The sequence below is a fragment of the Pinus tabuliformis genome, chromosome X, assembly GCF_031772625.1.
Source record: "Pinus tabuliformis cultivar Carrire ecotype Pingquan chromosome X, CPIR1, whole genome shotgun sequence".
NCBI lineage: Eukaryota > Viridiplantae > Streptophyta > Pinopsida > Pinales > Pinaceae > Pinus > Pinus tabuliformis.
In genome coordinates this window covers 922,831,199-922,843,457 of record NC_142308.1, presented here as the reverse complement: position 1 = coordinate 922,843,457, position 12,259 = coordinate 922,831,199, and the positions used below count along the sequence as shown (strand labels likewise).

Genomic DNA, 12,259 nt, shown 5'->3' with positions numbered 1-12,259 from the left:
AAAATGTGGCACAAATCGTGGCGCAACAAAAGTGGATACAAAAGTAGATGTAATAGTAGACAAAAAAAAGATGCAAACTTGGATGAAAAACAAGATGCAAAAGAGGAATCAAAAGTGGATGCAAACATGGATGCAACTATGGACACAAAATTGGATGCAAAAATGGACACAACAGAAGTAGATGCAAGAGTAGATACAAAAAAGACAAAAACTTAATGCATAAACTAGACACAAAAGTGGATGAAAAAAAGATGCAATATTTGATGAAAAATTGGATGCAAAAGAGGATGGAAATGTGGATGCAAAAGTGGAAGAAAACGTAGGTACAACAGTAGGTGAAAAATATGGCCCGAATTGTGGCACAACAAAAGTGGATGTAAAAGTGGATGCAATGATAGAAGCAAAAGAAGAAGAAATATTTTATGCAAAAGAAGACACCAAAAGGGATGCAAAAGTGGATGTAAACATGGGTGCAATAGTGGATGCAACAGAAGTTGATGCAAAAGTAGATGCAAAATGAGACACAAAACCTGATGCATAATTGGATACAAAAATGAATGCAAAAGTAAATTCAAACTTAGATGCAAATGAGGATGCAAACGTGGATGAAAAATTAGAATAAAAAGTGGGTACAAAGGTAGGTTCCAAACTAGGCATAAATTGTGGCACGACAAAATGGGATGCAATAGTGGACACAATAATGGATGAAATAGAGGATGCAAATGTGGATGTAAAACTGGATGCAACAAATGTAGATGCAAAACTAGGCACAAACATCAACACAAAACCTGGCACAAAGCGGGATGCAAAAAATGAGGCAAAATAGGATGCAAAAATTTATTCAAAAGTTGATGCAAGTGTAGGCACAAAAATCTGGATGCAATAGAGGATTCAAAAGTATGTGAAACAAAACTAGGTGCCAAACTTGATGTAAAACCTGGTGTTGGTGTCAATGTCTTCACACTACCATCAGTGATCAGAATCTTCTCTTTTGCATTTCATAGTAGGAGTCCCATACTGATGAGTTTGCATTCCATTAGGTCATGGATTCACTGATGGTAAGGTTTACTTCAAATTTTTCCCTCATGATCTATACTTGCTGATCCTCTTCCATATATTTCAATCATGGCTCATGTTCCCATTGCAATTCATTTCATTAGGTATTAGGGTTTGGTCTCATTAGGTTTTAGGGTCCCACCATGGTCAAATCCAATAATTACATGCCAATAATGATTGGTAAAGCCATAATTTATCATTTTGAAATCCGACTGTAGTTCTCACCTCAAAACTTGTTTTGAGGTGAAAATAGAGTATTTTGTTTTTATCTTCATTTATGATATAATTTTATCTTTTCATATCTAATATTGGTTCCCATCTGCTCCAAAGCATCTTGTGATGTTGCCAAGCACCTGCCATTGCAAAAAGTCAAATAATTTGAGCATCAGTCCACCTATCAAAGAAAAAAGACCAAGCATAAAAAAAAGAGTATTTGAAAAAACACATAGACATTATAAAAGTGGGTTTTCACCATCAAAAATAAAAAAAATTAAAAGCCATATAAAGCCCATCCTCTATTGATCATTTCATATTCTAATGTTGAATTCAAGGTGTCAAAGGAGAGCTAAGAAGCATTTTTTAAGTGTCATTGAGCAAAAGAGTGAAGTCGCTGCGTTTTTGGAGAAATTCTAGCCGGCGTTGCGCATCTAAGGCCGGTGATGCACACCTGGCAGGGTTTTCCAGTGTAAAATTGCACAGGCGCTTCGCATCTGCCTAGCCAAGCTCCAAATCACTCAAAATGCTCTACACTTGCCAAATTTACCTCAAAGTCATAAATTCACTTTCTTGCAAGTAAGTACAATCATCATATCATGTGATCTAGGGTTTTGATTGCTAAGCTTGGTATTTAGCATTTTTTTAAATTAAAACCCTAGCTTCTAGGGTGAAACCCTAGTTTTCCTCATCTTTCCATTGTTTTATTTACCCTATCCTTTCCATTATTCCATAAACTAAACCCCATTCCCATTTATATATTTCCTAAATCCCACTCCCTTCCTACATTTTCCACGTTCCCACTTACACTCTCCCCAAACCCTACAAACCCTATTCACATCACCAAACCCTACCCATTGTCCCTAAAACCCTACTCATCCCTAAAAATTTCTTTATACTCATCTTCATTCCATTCATCCACCCTGTTTCACTTATTATTCACTAATATAACCACAACGGTTCATAGCCACAAAAATCAATGGAAAGAGACAGTGAATATGAGTGTTAAGAAGACACCCTTAGTGACTGTTCTAGGCAGAGAAACATACATCAAAGGAAGCCTCATAAAGGAGAAAGGATTATCAGAGAGGAGCCCACTAGTTTGGGGGAGTTTCAAGCCTGTCCACTTGCCATTTCTTGCTTTAAACACCAGGCATGTTTTGATTTTTGTGAGATGATAGAAAGAGTTAAATTTCATCATGAGTTGGCTAGGCTATTTGTGACACATTTGCACAATAAAGAAGTAACCCTTGTTGGAATAACATTCACCATATCACCAGCTATCATCTCAAAGGCTACAGGCATTCTAGATGTGGGTGAAAATTGGAACAAAGGTCAGGATATTGATGAGGAGTACTATGAGCCTTACATCAAAGCTAGATACAAATACAAAATGAAGAGAGTATTCCCCTTCAAGTTTTTGGATGACAGGTTTGCTCCATTGATGAAAATCATTATCAAGTACTTCACTTGTAAAGGTAGGTTCTCTCGGTTGTATGCCTACCACATTAGACTTCTCATGCATTTCACTAGAGTAAAGATGATGAATATCCCTTACTTCATGTTCAGAAACATTGAGAAGATGGCACATATTGTAAAGAGAAAGACATAGCCCCAGTAGTTGAATAGTATTTACCTTTACTCTTTGATTAAAATCATTGTTCTACATCAGTTGAACCTTATTAACATGCCATGGGAGACTTTCATTTCTCATGAGATGTTCAAAGACCCATAAATATTTTCATCAGTACATCATGAAGAAGGTGGACCTTCAAGCCATGAAAAATTCAAGGAGACTGAAACTATTGGAGTGCTAGTGTTTGTGACATATAAGAGGGGTATTAGGAAAATTTTTGCAACTGCTAGGCGAGTATTATCTCCATAAGGCGAGGAAGGGGCTTTGCCTTCTTCTTCAGCAAAACAGGTACATGTTGAGCAGTAAAGCAAGGGCAAAAGCAAGAGCAAAAGGGAGAAAGATAAGTTGAAAATCTTGGCTGAGGTCTCACTAGCCCATCAAAGCAGCTAATGGTGGTGTCCCATGCCAAATCTGGGCAAGTTTTGATGATCTTTCTCTTTTTCAATTTTTGAAAGTTTGAAAACAGGAAATTAGCCTAGATGCGCGCTGCACTTTTCCCTGGATAACTTGTTGGAGGAAAGGCTTATATATTTGGATTCAGAATGATGAGAGCATCAAACCCAGAAATTTCAGTAATTTTGGAGCAAAACTAGGTCATCAAAAGGTCAAAAAAACTATCAAAAAATTACCTCTTTGCCTCTTTTTGGACACACAAAAGTAGCCTTGGTAGATTTCACTGTTGAGGGGGGAAATGACCTCTAAATGAAAAAATGAAAGATGTTTTAGAAACTAGATAGGAATACCTTTCCAAGGATATATCTTGGGCTCAATTTGGCTAAGAGGAAGGCCTCCAAAAGTGGGTGGAAAGCGGTGCTACGCTTTTGGCTAATGGCACTGTGCTTTTGGCCAGTTTGCCAGAAAAATCAAATTTCACCTGTCTTCTCTGTAAATTCACTTTCTCTCTCCTCATGGATGATTTTGATGATGTAATTAATGACTTGGCATGTAAATGTAATAGTGAAATGATCTTAGAGGGTAGATTCATTAGTTAGAGGTGGTTTTGGGGTCAATGAATCAGTTTCCATGCTTATAGAGGCAAGTTGTTCCACTGCCTATATTCCTGGTCCCTGTTTGGAAATGGTTGTAATAGCTCCTCTTCTCTTGGTTTCGACCCCTGATGGCTAGCATAGGTGGTTTGATTTCTATATTATGTATCTTTTCTATCATTATCAAGGGTTGGACTCTCTTGGATGCTCTGAGCTACATTGTACACCTTTATCAGTAGTTTGGCAAGGAAATAAACCAGGATTTGCAACTATTTTTATGGGATACTTGTGGTATGGTGTTTTTGCATAGTTTCTTCTTATGTTATCAGTTTTTCATATGCTTTATGTATGCCACAATCTAATTCATTTCTTCTAGCTGAATGATATCAAGACATATAGTTAGAATTCATTGTTTATAGTGCTCTGCCTTGGGAAGCCATTCAGTTTTCTATGTTTTCTATTGTTTGATAAGGATACATGATATCTGCATGCCCTCCTCAGCTCCTCACCGGTATTATACCTCTCATCTCACTCAATTTCAAGTGCCAAAGCATCTACCTACCTCACCCCATAGAACACCCTGCATCCTGACTTGATTTCGCAGACCCAAAACTGCCTAGCTCCATTTGATCCAGCAACAAAACCAACCAAATGAATCAAAAACCCTAGAGCTACTATACCTAGCCTAAAATCCATATCTGATTCAGTCATCTTAATTGAGGTTCACAAGGAGAGATCCCTCTCCCAACCTAGTAGGGCTAGCTACCAAGTTAAGCTTGGTTTGTGTTTATCCTAAGATTGCCTTCCTTCAGCCTGAGGTCAATCTAGGCTCTAACATAGTGGCAACCATACTGGGGATGTAGTTTTATGTTCCCTAGTAAAATGTATCAAGTTCAGATCTGATTGTTGATGGTGGACAACAATCAGACATCAGAAGGCTAAAATCTTTCACCTGGCGACTCCAAATTAGTTTCAAGATTAGATCCAAGGACTCCACTAGAGGATGAACCTGACTAGCAGAAACATGAAAGGACAATATCGAAAGATCAAGTATTCAAGTTGGAATTTCATCCAAGACATTATGCTCTTTGTTATAAATTATTTCTTCTCTTTTCCTGAGAATATCAAGAAGACTTTACAAAGTATATTGTATTCGAGAAAAGATCCTAGACCTGCATTTTATTCTTTCCCTTTGAAGATTGTGAATACAAAATATTCCCACGCCTTTGATCTTGATCAAGACCCTTCTTTTGAATCTTATGATGATCATAAAAATGTAAACTTTGAAACGGGAACTATAAACTCAAAACGGGAACTCTGGCCAAAAAACCCCAAAAAAACATCAAAAACAGTGCTAAAAATGAAAAGTGTGTATACTGGAATGATGATTTTATTTTTTAGGGATCAATTTTGAACATGCTTTAAAAATGGCAGTGACTACGAAATTTACTACGAAATTTTCGTGCAAAATATAGCTTCAAAATGAAAAAGTGATATACTGGAACGATGATTTTTTTTTTAGGGTCAATTTTCAAAATTTTAAAAAAATGCTAGTAAAACCAAATTTTTATGTGCCAAACAAAGTTGTTTATGAGGAAAAAAACACATTAATGTTTTTGGTAGAATATCATTTTTCTTTCCTAAGTATAAATTCAACATGTTTTCAACCATTACATGCCATGGTTATTTCACCTAAACATAGATGGACAAATTTATCATATCACATCAAGCACATTTTCCTGATTATCCTTATTTTAATTTTGAGCATGACAAAATCATAGGAGGCCAGGATTTCACCAAAAGGAGGAACTGGAGTCAAATTACAATGAATCTCCTCTAATGACACTCGCTAAACTGATCACCCTCTCCATAAAATATGTTCACAAAAAGTTCACAAAGAATCCCAAAAGCAATTTTCATTTGTTCTAAAGCAACTCAGTTACACCTCAAGAACCTTGTTACTCCCTCATAAATGTGTTCCCGAGAAATGAAGGTAGGATAACTTCATTTGCTATCAATAAATCCCAAACCTAGATGCCAGAGGATTTTCTCTCAAGAATGAAATAATTGGAAAAAAACAAGCAAGTTCCCAGAAGATAACTCTAGTGTCAATCACAATCCTAATAATACATCATCAGTGAAATCATACCCCACATGTAGGGAGAATACAATGAGCTACCTACGACCACTTGATTTACTTTGATTAGAGTATCTAAGGCCATAATAATAATCTATTTTAATTTCTTTCCAAACCTTTAAAGGAAGGTCGTTGTCACTGTCATCTTATGAACCACTATAATAATTTTGATGGCGTTGTAAATATAGTTACATGGTATTTTGTGTTTGTCTTATTTTGTTGCAGGTGACTCATGAGGAGCACATGGATGCTAATACCACAATGGGAAACACAACCAAAATGAGCAAACTAAGTTTGGACCTCCATTAACATCAATTACCACTGAGAAAGGATTACATTTATCAAATTCACTGTGAATATCTTAACAACATCATAAAAACATCCCCCTTGGCAACAATTCTAAAAAGTCAATTAGGTCAAGAATTTACACCCAATATAAGGAGACACCCCTATTAATATGGTTATTTAATGCGTTGCTTCCCCCACTATTATCAATTAGATGTTACCCATCCTCATATCTAAATAAAAGAAAAGGGAGAAATAAAATAAATGAAAAGCACCCCAATGGGGGAAGTAACGAGGGATATAAAAACCTTTTATGGGGCTATGAACATCTAGTTGGTAGTAAATGCTTATTATTTCATTGTGGTGATTACATTGTAGACATAGAAACTCATTAATATTGGAAGAATACTTTTAGAAATCCTAGAGTCATATTTAAGGAGTCTATTACCTCGAGATCTATACAAACCCATTGGATCAAAAACCAAACCTAAAGTGAAAGTAACAAAATTTATTTTTTAAAAAGTAAATGACCTTTATGGATAAATTAATATAATAAAGAAGTATTTCTTAATCCTCGATAAAAATCTTTCAATGTTAAACTAATATATCTAATCTCTTGTGAATTCCTAATAAAATTAACTAAAAATATATTATTGTACCATAACTATAACCTTATTGTTAAAGCATTTCAAATATTTTAGACTCATCTATTGTCTTTCCATGAATTCACTAGAAAGAACACTTGGATTTTGCTTTTAAAAACTACTCCTATTTCTATTCCTTTATGCTTAACATGGTCATTTTAAAAGTCTTCTTAATCAAGGTGAAAACCATAATCTCAATCAATTTTCATGTAAATATCTTAGATAAAGATGAATTGACTAGAAAACACACTTGAATTTTACTTTTAAAAACTATTCCTATTTCCGTTCCCTTATACTAAATCATTTTAAAAATCTTCTTAGCATTTTCATTGTTTAAGTGGTTGGCACCCTGAAAGTTCTCTTTAGAGAAGGGTGATGATGAAATACATATCCAGACTTGACAAGATATTCTCCAAAGAGATTGCGAGGGTGATTGGTTCCACAGGGAATTCTCTACCAAACGTCAATGCACAAAGTAGAAGTTTGAGAAAAAACTATAACCGAACCATTTGTCTTTTTCAATATTTGATTATGATTTACATATTCACACATTGGGTCGTTATTCACTTGTATTTTGGAATTGTATGGGCGATTCATAGCAGATGGGGCAATTTTGCGAATCACCGGGTGGTTGCAGCCTCACCCAGGCCACCCGCACCCCTGCCCGGCAGGCGGCAAGGCGATTCCGGGAATCGCCCTGCCGCCTGCTGGGCGGGGGCGCGGGCGGCCCTGGTGAGGCTGCACGATGCAACACCTCCAAATATGTAGACGGAGTTTTCGCAGAGAACTCAAGGATCTGAAATCAACCGGCCACTCAGTCAATCTTGAACAACCGTCCATTCTCAATATCCTTAAAAACTGAAGCTTTGAAATTGAATCTGGCAGCTTCGTGATAGATTCGCAGTTTGAAAGAGATAGCTCATGCAACCTTTTTACTTGATCTCCCAGCCTTTTTGGCAGATTTTTCAACCGATAAAAGTTGAGCAATTGTAGTATTCTCAAATGTTCAAGTTGTTGAAGATCATTGGAATACATTTGAAAGGCATCGAAAAGTGATCTTCCATCAAATTCCATGTGCCTCAAACTTGAAGGAATCTGCAAGTTATGCAACTGATACGTCACAATCATATGATTCATTAAAACTAGTAAAACAATTTCCTACGTAGATTCAAATTTTTAGGAAAAATGAATGGGGAAATATCATCACGTGCCTTAGATAGCTTCAACTCATGCTTGAGTTCATAACTGAGGTACCTCAATTTCGTTAACTTTGACAAATCATGAAACGGAAGCTGCAGAACTTTCACTTCAAAAAATACCAACTCCTTGAATGTTTCACTGCACTTTCCCTCCACATTTGCCAGATCTCCAAGTCGAGGAACACTCAATGATTTAGACATTAAGTCGAGTGTTGCTGTAGATATTTGCAAAGCATATTTATTGTCACTTAACCAAATGCCTTTAATCCCTTCAGCACCCTGCATCCCATTATAAAAATATAATTAAATTAAAATAAAAACGGAGACTGTATAAACAAACATGTATATCCGTTCATAGATTTGTTACCTTTGCTTCAAGGAATTCCGTGAGTTAAAAATATAATTAAATTAAAATAAAAACAGAGACTTTATAAACAAACATGTATATCCGTTCATAGATTTGTTACCTTCGCTTCGAGTAACTCTGTGAGTTTGCTTGCACTGGTGAATGCCAATCTCACTTCCTTTCCTTCTAAGTCCTTTGACTTTTGGCAACCAAGTGTTAAGATGACGTCATGTACACTCACAACGTCATTTGTGGTTCTTGTAACAAGTGTTCTACTTTCTAACATTTTCAGTTTTTTCTTTCCCACAATGTGTTCCACTGCCTCCCAATCCCATCCTTCAAAATATGAGCATATGTCTAAAAATGGCTCTATACAATCATGGGGAAGAGCATCATAGGCAAAGGCACAGTGCATAGCCCCAAAGGCCTTAATCGGCCATTTATTTTTCTAGAGCACCAGTGTAGAATAAGCTTCTTGTTTATTAGGAGAGCGGCCTATGAATGGTGCGGCTAATGTTAACATGAGGGGAATTCCGCCACATGTGTCTATGATGTCATCGAATTGACGCTCATTTATTCCATCATTTATTTCCCTCTTTAAAATCAACAATGCTGCTTGACGCTGAATTTCCTGCATCGGATAGATTTTGGGCTTTGTACACGGCCTTGGGCATGCATTCTTCACATCTTCGTTACGTGCGGTAAGGAGGAGCCTCACCTTCTTTGCCCTACATCCTCTGGCAAAATCTCTTTAAGCGCAGCTCCCTCCAAAACATTGTGAATATAAATGAATGCCTCCATGTTCTTTAGCCTTTCTCCCAACTCTCCCTGACCCTGCTGAAACTTTCTAATATCTGGAAGAGGCTCTTCAGGTCCCATCAAATCTTTTAATATCTTTTTTGCAACTCTGTTATATTAGGTTTAGAGTCTATATCTTCAAACAATTGAACGTGGGAATATCTAGTATATCCTCTAACTCGTGAAAACACCACATCTGCGAGGGTGGTCTTGCCCGTCCCTCCGAAACCATGGAGGATAACGGTGACCGCATTCTGAGCACTTTCACATTCCAAAAGGCTAAGAACCTCTTCAATTGACTCCTCGATTCCAACTGTTACAACAATATTCAATACCGGATCCATATTTAAAGTTATTAATAATAAAATAAAACTCACAATAACTATAAAATTCAATATAATTTATTTTGAAAATATATTTACCAGCCTGCTCAGGATATATTCTGGACAGAGGGGATTCCTCTTAGATTCCATGGCAGCTAAAACACACTCAGTGTTACTTGAATTCCTCATAGACTCTTCGGCGATGGCAGCTAAAACACGCTCAATGCCAGTTGAATTACAAATACCGATATGGACACTAATTTTCAAATACATGTTATTTAGCTTTTGTGTAATGCCACTCAGATCGGCTTTGTGTTTGGACGCTAACAGGAAGCTGCAATCAAGCAATGAAATTAAATGAAAAACACTTCTTTCCTATATTTAGGTATACCCATGAGCTTTGTGTGCATTTGACTATGACAACAGCCCTGATCTTTATATAGCACATGGTAAATAATATTGGTTACCACAAAATGTTGAGTATTTACCTATTCCAGCCCGAATGGCTAAGCTTAGTACAGCACATTATTGTGCCTTCAACAACTAATGTTGTTGCTTCTTTGATTACATTGAACGTTCCCTCGGGGCTTTCATTCAATCCTTTGACAATGCTGGCAAGCCGACTCATTTCTTTGATAAGACCCCAACACCCGTCTTTGTTATCGTAAAGATCGTGAAATCTTTCCAAAGTATAAGCTACCACAAGCAGTCCTTACATATTTGGAGGTGTTGCATCATGCAGCCTCACCCGGGCCGCCCGGCAGGCGGCAGGGCGATTCCAGGAATCGCCCTGCCGCCTGTCGGGCAGGGGAGCGGGTGGCCCGGGTGGGCCTGCACGAGGCAGCCTTACAATGAATCATTTTATTGCAAATCTAGCAGCTAAGTTATTCGCTGAGAAATTTCTGAGAGAATGCACTAAAAACACAATTTACTTACCATCGGTCCTTCCATTGATATTAGTTGGATCTATATCACAGATTCCTAGAAGGGCGAGGCGGGGTTGGATTTGGGATTATTTTCTAGAAAAGATACAAATTCCACGCTGCCCCACACTCCGAACCATATAATTTGCGTCCCAAGGATTTGTCAAAGGTGTAGGATAAAATGCCATTGAATCCGAAGAAATGCGACTTAAATATGGCGATGCGACACTGCAGCAGTATGAAAGCACCTCCCGTCTCTTCCAGCTCATCATCTACATTCTTCACAGGCTCGCGATGTTTCCCAGTAATAACTATGCAGAATGAGAGCCTCGGCTGATCTCCTATGAACTTTGTCTGAACCAGCCGGAGTCCACTGTTATCGATGATTGGATAACCTGCTTTATATGATTTAATATTTCACTTTAAAAGGAATCAAGGCAAGCCTCTCCTTTCCCTGTAAGGCCCTCTTTTCCTTGTAGACATTTCTTGTCATGAGCAGCGTTGTTGAATCCTCACACTAATATTTTTTCTATTTTTATATAACTAGTTGTCGTCGTGGTTTTACATGAATCTATTCCTTATTCTGTTCATGTAAAGGAAACGTGTAAAATATTATGGGCCTGCTTGTTGCTGCTAAAGCGTATGGTGTTCTAGGACTCTGCACCATGTTGATAAGGTTGAACCAACAAATCCTCCTCAACTAAGAAATGCTTAAATGACTGCTTAAATGACAATTTCAAAAATCCGTAGAAATAGATAGTCTCTCTGGTACGAGATAATTTTTATCAACTAATTAGGAAAAGGAGAAACATATAAGCTTCATGATGTGGATGTATGTATGTGAGAATATATGGATATATGGATGGTAGTTTTCGGAACTAATTAGGAAAAGTAGAAACATATAAGCTTGATAATGTTTATGTAAGTAGGTGACAATACGTGGATGGTAGTTTTATGTATTTAATAAATAAGTAGGATAAAATCAATAATTGGTTTCATTTAATTAATTTTGATTTATATTTGTTAGATATATTAAATTTTTAATTTTAAAAGATTTAGTATATATTTTTTTTCTCGAGTGAAAAAACTAAATTGAATTTTATTGATAATGATGATGGTTAATGTTCACTAAGACTAATTTTGGTCTATTAGACATAAAAAACTAATTATTTAGTTTGATTTAAGATTTTATTCGTATGCTGAAAAAGCTTGTAGAGAAGACTCCGAGCTCACTATAATTTTGACATAGTAAAAGGCTAGAAAGGTCAGTATTGCAACAAAGATTATGAAACTGAGATGTAATGTGGTTGTAAGTGGGGCACTCTAAAAGGAAGTGATTTTCATCCTCAATGTTCATTTTAGTGATTTTCATCCTTGATTGTGGATATAGTTATTGAGAAAATGCTCCTATAACATTAGAGTTAAACATGAGGCATTTCAGGTCAAGTGCCTAATGGTTAAGAGCATGTGTTTCCTCCTAAGAGGCCATATGTTCAAAAACCTGAAGGGGTTAGAGTAGGTATGCCTTCGTAGGCAATAATCAAATCGTTGCATGGAGGTGGGTCTCTTATCCCACAAACAAGGGGGTTTCATACACCAATTTGGTGTCTGGCTTGGCTATGACCTTAAAATTGGATAATAATAATAATTAGGATATAGATTGTTAGAAACTCATAATCTATAAGGGTGAAAGCATGGAGCTGGGTTACACCT

The 12,259-nt window shown here is 36.8% G+C and overlaps 1 protein-coding gene across 1 annotated transcript; it reads right to left on the bottom strand.

Annotated features, from left to right (window-relative positions):
• Window positions 1-8,750: 8,750 nt before the first annotated feature.
• Window positions 8,751-9,953, bottom strand: LOC149142693 (uncharacterized). The gene is made up of 2 exons (XM_089452376.1): window positions 9,723-9,953; window positions 8,751-9,613 (listed from the first exon to the last, which is right to left on the bottom strand). The coding sequence occupies exons 1-2, from the start codon at window positions 9,894-9,896 to the stop codon at window positions 9,431-9,433; spliced, it is 357 nt and encodes a 118-aa protein (XP_089308502.1). The 5' UTR covers window positions 9,897-9,953; the 3' UTR covers window positions 8,751-9,430.
• Window positions 9,954-12,259: the final 2,306 nt, after the last annotated feature.